The 12209-nt window shown below is 55.8% G+C and overlaps 1 protein-coding gene across 1 annotated transcript in view; it reads right to left on the reverse strand.

Moving 5' to 3' along the window:
- Window positions 1–12209, reverse strand: part of TMEM120B (transmembrane protein 120B) — a 40514-nt gene that overhangs the window by 3953 nt on the left and 24352 nt on the right. Inside the window, exons 6-11 of the mRNA XM_036448923.2 lie at window positions 11062–11151; window positions 4253–4318; window positions 2667–2728; window positions 1614–1706; window positions 620–684; window positions 206–274 (exon numbers count right to left, since the gene is read on the reverse strand). Of these exons, the coding sequence (XP_036304816.1) occupies window positions 206–274; window positions 620–684; window positions 1614–1706; window positions 2667–2728; window positions 4253–4318; window positions 11062–11151 (445 nt within the window). The remainder of the gene's footprint in view (window positions 1–205; window positions 275–619; window positions 685–1613; window positions 1707–2666; window positions 2729–4252; window positions 4319–11061; window positions 11152–12209) is intronic.

Here is a 12209-nt window from a genome sequence, read left to right on the forward strand (position 1 = left end):
CACTCACACACACACACACACTCACACACACACACACACACACACTCACACACACACACACTCACACACACACTCATACACTCACACACACTCACACACACTCATACACTCACACACACTCACACTCACACACACACACACACACACTCACACACACTCACACACACACACACACACACACACACACAGTCACCTCCCCCCATACCTGCCATTCTCGGCATTCCTCGTGGCGGGAGAGCTTGAAGAGCGTGACTGCGTTGTAGAGCTGCCAGAACTGTGGGCAGAGGGGGGCGGGGCCCTGCTCAGTCCGGTTCCCTGGACACCACGTGGGAAACCCCTGGGTGAGGGCCTGGCACCAGGACCCCAGCTTCTGGTAGCCACTGCCCTGAGACACTGAACCCCCCAAATGAAACCGGGGCACCCTAAGCCGGAGCAGCCTGAGGGCCAGTCCTGGGCCCTGCCTTTGGGCTCCTGGACCCAGGGCCTGCCATGGCCTGGGAACCCGGGAGGCCCAGCCCGGGGATGGCTGGTGAGCGGGGGAATGAGGGAGAGGCTGCGGACACTGTGCTCCCGGAGGTCAGCCCAGACAGAGGACACCCACACACGGCAGGGCACTCACGTGGCCAAAGAACAGGAACGGCAGGAGGAAGGAGAGGCCCCGCCACATCCAGGACTGGAACCCCTCTGCGGAGGAGGAAGGGGGCGGGGCCTGTGTGAGGGACCCGGCCGCCCCTCGGCCCCACCACGCGCCTGGCCGTGCTGGTCACCCCGGATCAGCGAGGCACAGATACACACGGCGCGGGGCCAGCCCTCAGCTTACAGGCGCGAACAATCACATGAAATCACCCAGAGAGCCTGACTCCTCAGCCTCCGGTCACCAAGGACAAGGAGGCTGGACCACACCATGGAACGCTGAGGTGCCAGGGACTGTGCTTTAAAAATGTGCTTCATTTGCACTTTATAGTGGACTTTTATTTTTATTTTTTAAATATATTTTACTGATTCTCTACAGAGAGAAAGGGAGAGGGACAGAGAGTTAGAAACATCGATGAGAGAGAAACATCGATCAGCTGCCTCCTGCACACTCCCTACTGGGTATGTGCCTGCAACCAAGGTACATGCCCTTGACCGGAATAGAACCTGGGACCCCTCAGTCCGCAGACCGACCCTCTATCCACTGAGCCAAACTGGTTTCGGCCAAAAACATATTTTAAAAAGTTGCACACACATTCTCAATGTGTATATATGTATGTATATGTTTTTATATTTATATGTAGACATATTACACATTGGTTATATATGTCCAACAGCACTAGGCTAATATATACATATATTTAATCATAAATCACAGGAAAGGAAAAAAAAGACATTTGAAGAGGCTAAGAGAGTAGCCAGCGCTGAGGGCGCACAGCTGGTCTCACACGTCACTGAAGCAGAATCCACAGCGCATTATGAAAAGCAGCTTGGGCAGAGGCCAGCGGCCCTGGCTGCATGTGTGGGAGGTGTGTGATGCCCTCACTGGCAGGTGCTCCCAGTGAGGGGGATGAGGGCCAGATCTGGGGGAGCAGGCAGGCCCAGCACTTGTCCCCCCGCCCCCCCGGCCGGCTACGCACCCACAGTGAGGTCCAAGTGGTTCCTCTCCCCCAGCGCCCGCAGCCGGTACAGGCAGCCCCTCTGGTAGTAATATTGCAGGAACTGGACGCAGCCTGCAGGGGGAGCACAGCGCGTGGAGGACGGAGTGACACTTCCACCGCAAAGGGGTGGGTCTTCAGGGCCCCGGAGGGTCCAACCTTCTCCCGCCCACACCCCTTCCTCCCCTTCCAGAACTTTCCTAGGTGTGCATTGGGCACTCAAAAGAGACTTGCACCGGGCTAGGAGCTGTGTGCGACGCCAGGTCAGCAAGAGAGAGCTCCGTACAATGGGATGCTTGTACGGAGGGGGCGGGGGAAAAGCCCATGGTAACTGTCTCCCAGGTTCTATGCAAAGCTGTATGCACAGAGGGAGCCGTGTCTGTGGGCTACCCATGATGCAGTACATACGCACATACGTCCTTGTGGGTAAAAATGGTAGAAAGGACACAGACCTTTCACCAGGGGTCACCCCTGGGGGCGGCACTGGACATGATGTTCATTCTCAGCTTTTTTTTTTTTTGTATTTGTTGGTAAGCAGGGTTTTATTTAAAAATTAAGTTGTGTTTTTCTGAGCTGGCACTATGCACACGGCATAAAACTCGAAGGGAACAAACAGGCCTACGGTGAGAAGTAAAACTCGCTCTCCCTGTCGCCAACCATCCAAGCTCCCCGAGCCCTGGGTCGGTGCATTGTACGTGAACCAGGGCTGTTCTTAAATGAGAAAAAAGAACTCTGTCTCCGTTTTTAAGGAAAACAAAGCCAGTGCCCAGCCCCAGCGGGTTCTCAGAGGTGGCAATTGGCCGGGGAAGGGAGGCAGGGACGGGTTCCAGGGGGCAATGGGGCAGGTGGTCCCTAGAGGCTGGGGTGGAGAGCGGGATGGAGCTGACCCGGGGCAGGTAGCTCCTTGGACTTCCAGGGACCTCCCCAGTGCCCGCCCCCTCCAGGAAAGACACAGCCCTGGGGGGGGGGGGGGCCTCCACAGGGAGCCCGCAGGGACCTGTGCCCCTCCCCCGAGTGCAGGCAGGAGACACTCACTCTGAAATATGGAAAACGCTAAAAACTGACTGCGGAACTTCTGGTAGATCAGTCCGTTAGGCCTGCAGAGAGGAGGCGGAGGAGGTGAGGGCGCTGGGAAATCAGACGTCCGCCCGCCCATCGTGTTCCCGCCGGGAGAGGTGGCTTTCCATTTAAACCCAAACCCCACTGTCTACGCCTCCTGCCACCGTGTCCCCAGGGGTCGAGTGTGGTTTTGAAGCCCAAGTTCCCACAGGTGTCCCCTCCCCTGGCCCCACTCCTCAGAGCCACAGCCTCGTCCGCCCAGCCTTGCCTCTGTCCCCTCTGTCCCAGCCCTGCCCCCGTCCCCTCTGCCCCAGCCTCACTCCTGTCCCCTCTGCCCCAGCCTCGCTCCTGTCCCCTCTCCCCCAGCCTTACCCCCGTCCCCTCTGCCCTAGCCTCATCCCGTCCCCTCTGCCCCAGCCCTGTCCCTGTCCCCTCTGCCCTAGCCTCATCCCGTCCCCTCTGCCCCAGCCTTAACCCCGTCCCCTCTGCCCTAGCCTCATCCCGTCCCCTCTGCCCCAGCCCTGCCCCCGTCCCCTCTGCCCCAGCCCTGTCCCCTCTGCCCCAGCCCTGCCCCCGTCCCCTGTGCCCCAGCCTCACCCCGTCCCCTCTGCCCCAGCCTCACCCCATCCCCTCTGCCCCAGCCCTGTCCCCGTCCCCTGTGCCCCAGCCTCACCCCGTCCCCTCTGCCCCAGCCTCACCCCATCCCCTCTGCCCCAGCCTCACCCCTGTCCCCTCTGCCCCAGCCCTGTCCCCGTCCCCTCTGTCCCAGCCCTGTCCCTGTCCCCTCTGCCCAGCCCTGTCCCTGTCCCCTCTGCCCAGCCCTGTCCCCTCTGCCCCAGCCCTGTCCCCATTCCCTCTGCCCCAGCCCTGCCCCCGTCCCCTCTGCCCCAGCCCTGTCCCCTCTGCCCCAGCCCTGACCCTGTCCCCTCTGCCCCAGCCCTGTCCCCCTCTCCTCTGCCCCAGCCCTGCCCCCCTCTCCTCTGCCCCAGCCCTGCCCCTGTCCACTCTGCCCCAGCCCTGTCCCCTGTCCCCTCTGCCCCAGCCCTGTCCCTGTCCCCTCTGCCCAGCCCTGCCCCTGTCCCCTCTGCCCCAGCCCTGTCCCTGTCCCCTCTGCCCAGCCCTGTCCCTGTCCCCTCTGCCCAGCCCTGCCCCCGTCCCCTCTGCCCCAGCCCTGCCCCCCTCTCCTCTGCCCCAGCCCTGCCCCTGTCCCCTCTGCCCCAGCCCTGTCCCTGTCCCCTCTGCCCAGCCCTGTCCCTGTCCCCTCTGCCCAGCCCTGTCCCTGTCCCCTCTGCCCAGCCCTGCCCCCGTCCCCTCTGCCCCAGCCCTGCCCCCCTCTCCTCTGCCCCAGCTGGCAGGCAGAGGGTACGTTACCAGCAAAACTCCCAAAGGGCTCCCTCCGCTGTAAGCTCACACTCTCCTCCTTGGCCCCAAAGTCAAGTCAGCCGAGGCCAGGGCCTTGGGAAGCCAGCCGGGCCCCTCCCCCACCACTAGTCCCCCTCCACAGCCCCCCCCCCACCCCGGGGAGGGCCGCCGGCAGCGTGGGGGCGGGCAGGGACACTCACCAGGTCAGCATCACTCCGGACAGGAAGGTGGACACATAGTGGTGCGACACCCACCAGCCTTTAATCCTCGGAGAGAACGAGAGAAGGGGACGCTCAGGCGGGGAGAGAACCGCAGGCCCCTCCAGCTCCCCGCCTGTGTGGGGGTGTGCTAGCCACCAAGGTACATGCCCTTGACTGGAATCAAACCTGGGACCCTTCAGTCCGCAGACCGACCGACCTTTCAGTCCACTGAGCCAACCGGTGTCGGCTAGACTTTCTTTTTAACTAAATCATCCCAGGCTGGCACCTACAGCCCTGTCGCTGGCTTCGTAAGCGCCACATGGCTTTTCAGGCCGTGGCTCTGCCCCAGTCCATGCGGCTGTTCCTCAGCGGTCACTGCCAGCCTCGGTGCTGCCAAGACGCCCCACGGAAGCCCCCGGTGTGATGGCACACCCTCACCAGCGCCTGAAACCAAACTTTAAAATGCCTGCCCGACTTATTAGGTAAAAGTCGGTGTGCCATTGAGATTTCCTTTTGCATTGTCCCAACAGGGGTTGAAGTGGCCTTAAAACCTCCCAACCAGAATGTAGACATAAGAGCAGGGACTCTCGGTCTGTGGACTGAAGGGTCCCAGGTTCGATTCCGGTCAGGGGCATGTACTTTGGTTGCGGGCACATCCCCTGTGGGGGGTGTGCAGGAGGCGGCTGGTTGATGCTTCTCTCTCATCGACGTTTCTAATTCTCTATCTCTCTCCCTTCCTCTCTGTAAAAAAATCAATAAAATATATATTTAAAAAAAAAAAAAAAAAAGAGCAAGGACTGGCTCTTCCTCACTCCTTCTTCTCTTTGCAGCCCCATCATAGTTCTGGGTGCAAATCGGGTGTTCAGACGATGGCCTGTGGGTCCCTCAAAGGTTAGTTATGGCGAAGGACAAGACTTTTTCCTTTATTCTTAGCATGAACAGCGCTAGGTAAACAGTAGGAACCAAATAAATGTTGAAATGCATGAAAGTGACGCCCAGGAGGTGCAGCTGGGGAAAGCCACAGCTGGTCTGGATGCCGCCAGCACAGAGGGGACAGGAGTTGGCTGCAGGAGCCAGGCGAGTTCCTGGGACACGATGTCCATTCGCGCCTCAGTCCCGCCTCCCCCTCTCCGTGTCCCTGCCTGGCCTGTCAGAGTCCAGGAGGCCCCGGGCACGGGTTTTCTGATAGGAAAGGCGGTTGGCCACACCCTCAGACCTTTAGCTTGAAGAGCACCGAGGGAGCCTCTCTGGAACCTTCCCAGCTCTCTGCCCAGCCACACACAGGTCCTTGGGTCCTGGCAGGCCCCGTGCTCCTCTGTCGCACTCTCCACCCTCTCCGGAGAAATGCCGTCTCTCCGCCTGGGAGGGGCCTGAGCAGACGCAGGCTCTGGGCGAGAAGCTGTGTGAGCAGCAGCTTCCCATGTCACAGCCTTTTCATTTCACCGCCCACAGCCCAGCGCTGACAGCCGCCACTCAGTGGACTGGGAGAGGCCAGAAGTCCTTCTCCCCTGGCCCCATCATCCACCCGCACAGCCCAGGGCTCTGGGCAGGTTTTGTGCCCGAGTGTGTTTGCAGAACACTTTCAGTGTGACACCGTTCATACCCATACAATGCACCCATTTAAAATATAGATTTGAAGTCCTGGCTGATTCGGCTCAATGGATAGAGCGTCGGCCTGTGGACTGAAGGGTCTCGGGTTCGATTCCGGCCAAGGGCACATGCCTGGGGTTGCTGGCTCGATTCCAAGTAAGGTGTGTGCAGAAGGTAGCCGGTCAATGATTCTTTCTCATCATTGATGTTTCTGTCTCTCTCTCTCTCTCTCTCTCTCTCTCTCTCTCTCTCTCTCCTCTCTCCCTTCCTCTCTGAAATCAATAAAACTATATTTTAAAAATAAGATAGAGATCCGAAGAGTGTGCTACTGTCCACAATCAGTTTTGGGACACGCTTGTCACCCCAGAAACAAACCTGCACCAGTAGCTGTCACTATCCGAGCCGATTTGGACGGAAAGGATGCCTGTGGGCTGGCGGGCTTTTCAGGAGCAGACAGCAGATGCCCCAGGAGGCACGGAGCACTCCTGCTGGAACGCAGGGACTCCAAGTCCTGGTGTCTGCGGACTGTGCCCAGGAGGGCCACAGCCCCTGGCAGGACACCTTGGCCACATCTGTGTGTGTGTGTGCAGAGGTTGCCGCAGCAGCCACTATTCTCCGGCAGGCCGTTTCTGTCATCGGGGCAGTTGGTGGAATGGCTTCCACATTGAGGACCCCTCCCTTGCCAGCTACTATGCCTTAAAAGCTTGTTAGAGCCAGGTGCCCAAGGGCTGGCTCGCCAGAAGAACGAATACGACCCCTGATTCATGATGTGTTCTGGCTCAGAACTAACTGCAGGAGGCATCTGCTGTTTTGCCTGTCTGTCAGTCACCCCCATTCCGGTGCCAGGCTTCAGCTTTCAGGAAACCAATTCACCGCCACTTCCAGTCTGGATGCTTGAGTGCAGCTGAGGAATATAACTGGGCACGTGACCCAGAGCCAGCCAATGAGGGCTCTGCACCACCCACCCCAAGCCACAGTGATTGGCTTAGGGATGAGCATGTGACCTGAGCCTAGCCAATCAGAAGTCTGGCTCAAGATTACAGCTAGATCTGCAGAGGAAAGGAACTCGGGTTGCTGATCCAATAGGATGCTGACCTCACTGCTGGGAACTAAGGAGAAGGAGGAGGGACTGTTAACATTGAACCCTTTTCACCTCCTTGAACTATTTGTATGCTCCCATAAATCCCCTTCATGTTTATCCTATCAGGTGGTTTTCAATCATTTGCAAATCTGCAAGGGAAGCTGATCTGCTTAATGCACTAACTCAGCTGATGAGTTACTTCTCACATGGGAGGCATCAGACACAAAGCAAGGTGGCTCCATCCTACCTCTCTCGGCCTGCCTCCCTGACCATGCCCCTAACTCAGGACTCAAGTGCCACGGGGAACAGGATGACAGAGGCTCAGTCACACCAAAACCGGGCACCACGTCTCCAGGAAGCCCGTATGGCTCAGCTCCACCTGTCCTAAGAACACGGTAAGGCCCTCAGGGCCCTGCCTCATCACAGAGCTGGGGTGGAATGCATTTCCACAAAGACCACGGGGCATTGACGGGGCAGCTACGCTGAGCGCCTGACTGACTCTGGGATGCTTCAGAGGTGAGAGGCAGAGCTCACCCACCTCCTCCTCACTGTGCTCTCTTAGCTACGGATTTCGTAGCTATTCCCTGGGTAGGGGACCAAGCGTGAGGGGGCAGTGGACCCACATGCAAAGCTGTGCATTACAAGCTCAGCGACAACACATCCTGCTGTCTCACATGTGTCAAACACAAGGCCCGCGGGCCAAATCCGTCCCGCCAGGCCTTGCAATGTGGCCCACACCGCGCTGTCATCACTGCACTCCGCTGCGTTTCCATCACAATGACAGTTTATGACTGTTCAGTAAACCATTCAGCCCGCAATTTAGGCTGGATTTTAGATTTTGGCCCCTTCTCTGATTGAGTTCGACACCCCTATGCTGTCCCATCAGAGCACGCGGTCCAGAGAAGCCCTGGGAAAGCCCCAGCTAAACGCGTCAGGCAAACATTTAGGCTTGGCTACGGAACCTCACTTCCTCCTTTTGTCCCCCCCTATTCTCCTGGTGTGCCCCACGCTTGCAGGGACCTCCCCTCAGTCCTGCTCCCACACATGGCTTATCCCGCCAGAAAAAGAGCTGACCAGAGTAACTTACTACAGTGTTAGTGACCGTCAGAGACACAGCATGCTCCGAACACTCTTACTAGGAGTCCGTCCCAGTCTGGAGGTGAGACTCCAAGCCTGACAGCTAGTACGAGGTCCAGGAAGATAATGAGTAACCAGGAAGTCCTGCCAAATGCCCTGGGCCATTTCCCCCCTACATGCTCCCCTGGCTCCCCTCCAACAGACCTAAAAGCAGAAAGCTACTCTTCACTACAATGAAGGCAAACTACAGATGTTACTTATTGGGTAAGATTTTCTACTCCAGTGTTTCCCAAAGCACGAGTTTTAGATGACATCTGAGTGTAACACTAAATCGAGCATGTCAAACGCATGCCTGCACTCGTCAGTGGTTCTCAACCTTTCTAATGCCTCGATCTTTTAACACAGTTCTTCATGTTGTGGTGACCCCCAAGCATAAAATTATTTTCGTCGCTACTTCATCACTGTAATTTTGATACTGTTATAATATCTGTGTTTTCCGATGGTCTTAGGTGACCCTGCTAGTGGTTCTCAACCTGTGTGTTGCATCCCACAGGCTGAGAACTGATGCTGTAGACGCAGGGGTCCTCAAACTTTTTAAAGTGGGGGCCAGATCACGGTCCCTCAGAGAGCTGGAGGGCCGGACTATATGAACTACTAATTCCTACTGTAACACCTTGGCTGCGCTCACTGCCCAAAAAACCTGGCGGGCCGGATCAGACTCCTCTGCGGGCCGCATGTGGCCCGCGGGCCGTAGTTTGAAGACGCCTACAGAGCCTATAATTTTATGGTTGGGGGTCACCACAACATGAGGAACTGTATTAAAGGGTCGTGGCATTAGGAAGGTTGAGAACCACTGCACTAGATGATACTGAGTGATATCTCTTTCCGTTCTCCTGATTAAGTCGAGGAGATGGTCTCGGTTAGATGCTCGTATATCTTTAATGCGTCTCAAGATCTGTTTGTCTCCCTTTCTACACATGAACACACACACATAAGAGAGACCACAGGCCTCAGGCCCAGAGCCTTCAATCAATTAGACAATGAAAACCAAAAAAAAATTTTTTATACTACTTCCTCTTTCCTGTAATTGATGCTGGTTTTCCATGTAAAGTGGTGGCATAAAGTTTCCTTTTAAAACAAATGTTTATTTAAGGAAAAACAAAACGAAAACGGAGAGACGGCTGATTTAGAATGTGGGGAAAGTGATGCCCTGACCGGCGTGGTTCAGTTGGTTGGGCGTCGTCGAGCGCACAGAACGGTTGCAGGTTCGATTCCTGGTCGGGGCACATGCCTGGGTTATGGGCTCGTGCAGGAGGCAGCTGAGGAATGTCCCACTCTCAGATTGTTGTTTCTCTCTCTCCCTCTCCCTTCCTCTCTCTTTAAAAAGCAATTTGAAAAAAAAATTCAAAAATGTAATAAAAAATAAAACGTGGGAAAATGATCATCTAGGTTCTAGGACCTAGATTCTATAATGATGATGCAAAGACATGGCAAACATGGCGCGGGCGGGGCAGGAATGAGTGCAGTTTGAGAAACACTGATGTTTCTAACAGGCTACACGCTACAGGGCTGGGTACTGAGGAACCGCCGTTCCTGTTCTTACCTCGTGGCTCTACGCTCAGGGGAAGCCCTGCTGAGAGACCACTGGGCAGAAACGTGAGAAGGTGGCAAATGACTTGAGGGCTTGGCAGGTGCCCCGAGTTAAATACCCGCTTCTGGCTGTGCTTCAGAGCCCCTGGGAGGGAGGAGGGGGGAGGGGGTGGAAAGTTGCTCCTTTGTGTTTTGAGAAACGATAGGGACAAGAATGGTGTGCAGAGGATCACATGGCCACCCCAAAAAGGAATCAGAACGATGGAAAAAAGGGTCCTGAAGGTGGAAGGCAAGCCATGGATCTCAACTGAGTCCTGAGACGCCTCTCCCTACGGGGACCATCACTCCTGACACCAGAATCCACTCATCTAGTGAGCTCATCCCAGTTTTCCTGTGGGGAACCAGTCCCTCCTGACACTCAGCTTCTAGGTTTCCAGTGACAGCTAGAGGGGTGGGCAGGAGGCTCAAGCCCAGCCAGTCACAGAAGCGCCGCATTCTCTGGCTGCAGTGATTGGTTCAGAGATGGGCACATGATCTAATGTACGCCAAGAGGACCCAGTGAGACACCTTGCAAGAGAGGAATGTGCCCTATTTTGCTGAGAATGCTAGAAATAAGGACGTGAGCTTGGAACTGATAACTCTACCTAGTACCTGAGAATAGACAACACAAGAAGGCAGAGGTGAGAGACAGAGAGAAAGTGGGTCCTGATGACATTGTGCACCTGGATTAAGCCTTACCTGGATTAAGCCTTACCAAAGACCCTGTTTTTTTCTCTTTTTTAATATATATTTTATTGATTTTTCACAGAGAGGAAGAGAGAGGGGTAGAGTTAGAAACATCGATCAGCTGCCTCCTGCACACCCCCCACTGGGGATGTGCCCGCAATTAAGGTACATGCCCTTGACCGGAATCGAACCTGGGACCTTTTAGTCCCCAGGCCGACGCTCTATCCACGGAGCCACACCGGATTCGGCAAGGGCCTGTTTCTTTCTTTTTTTAAAAAAAATATATTTTATTGATTTTATACAGAGAGGAAGGGAGAGAGATAGAGAGTCAGAAACATCGATGAGAGAGAGTCATCGATCAGCTGCCTCTTGCACACCCCCCACTGGGGATATGCCCGCAACCAAGGTACATGCCCCTGACTGGAATCGAACCCGGGACCCTTCAGTCCCCAAGCCGACACTCTATCCATTGAGCCAAACCGGTCCCGGCAGGGCCTGTTTCTTAATATGAGAGAATAATGTCCTGTTATACTGAGTTGGGGTTTCTTGTAGACCAGAGACTGACCATGGCGGGTGAGGCTGCTGCGGTGGCAGGCACGGTTTGCTCCTCCCCGGGTCTGAAATGTCGGCGATCCCCAAGGAGGAAGGGAAGGCCGCTGAGGGTAACAGCCCTCCCTGCCTCCCCTCATGACAGAGCGCCCTCTGGCTGCCCCTACGCCCCCCACAAAGCCAGGCCCCCAATTACCTCGAGCCGTTGCTGATGAGAATGCTCTCCCGAATCGTCAGGGTGCAGTAATACCACACGAGCAGGAAGTTAAAGACTTCGTCCGTGACCCTGGGAGAAACAGCCGCCGTGGGGAGCAGGCGTGAGGACCAGGGACGGCTGTCCCAGCCCCACTGCTGGGAACAGAGAAGCAGGCCCAGGGCTGCTCGCACCGGGTGCCTCCGGAACCCCCGGTGCCCGCCTCTGAGGTGTCTCTCCCCCTAGAATGCTCATCCCCCCATTCATTCCCACCTAATTCCTACCTGCCCTGGAGGCTCTAGCTGAGGTCTCTCTCCCGCCCTGATCACCCAGCCCACGGCAACCTGTCTCCCTTCCACAGAAGGGCCTGTGGGTGGGGCACCCAGCGAGGAAGTGATGCGAAGGGGGGCAAAGTAAGGAAAGAAACTCCTGCTCCCAGGATGCTCAGGATACTGGGCTGTGATCCTTCCCCTGTCTGCCCAGCGTAGCGGGAAATAGCAGGGGCAATAAGGCCTGCGTGTGTGCCAGGTTACATCTGGATGGATAGGTGTCCCTTGTCCAATCCTCACTTCCCTGCTGCCAGGGAGCTCCCGTTTTCCTCACTTAAAAAAAAAATATATATTTTATTGATTTTTTACAGATAGGAAAGGAGAAGGATAGAGAGTTAGAAACATCGATGAGAGAGAAACATCCATCAGCTGCCTCCTGCACATACTGGGGATGTGCCCGCAACCAAGGTACATGCCCTTGACCGGAATCAAACATGGGACCCTTCAGTGCATAGGCCAACGCTCTAGCCACTGAGCCAAACCAGTAAGGGCTCTTTCCCTTCTTTTAAAAATTATTTTTATTGGCCCAAACCAGTTTGGCTCAGTGGATAGAGCGTCAGTCTGTGGATTGGAAGGTCCCAGGTTCAATTCCGATCAAGGGCATGTACGTTGGTTGCGGCCACATCCCCGGTAGGGGGCGTGCAGGAGGCAGCTGGTCGATGTTTCTCTCTCATCGATGTTTCTAGCTTTCTATCCGATCCTCTCCCTTCCTCTCTGTAAAAAATCAATAAAATATATTTTTAAAAATAAAAATAAAAAATATTTTTATTGATTTCAGAGAGGAAGGGAGAGGGAGAGATAGAAACATCAATGATTGATTGG

Source organism: Pipistrellus kuhlii, unplaced genomic scaffold (genome assembly GCF_014108245.1).
Source record: "Pipistrellus kuhlii isolate mPipKuh1 unplaced genomic scaffold, mPipKuh1.p scaffold_m20_p_20, whole genome shotgun sequence".
Taxonomy (NCBI): domain Eukaryota; kingdom Metazoa; phylum Chordata; class Mammalia; order Chiroptera; family Vespertilionidae; genus Pipistrellus; species Pipistrellus kuhlii.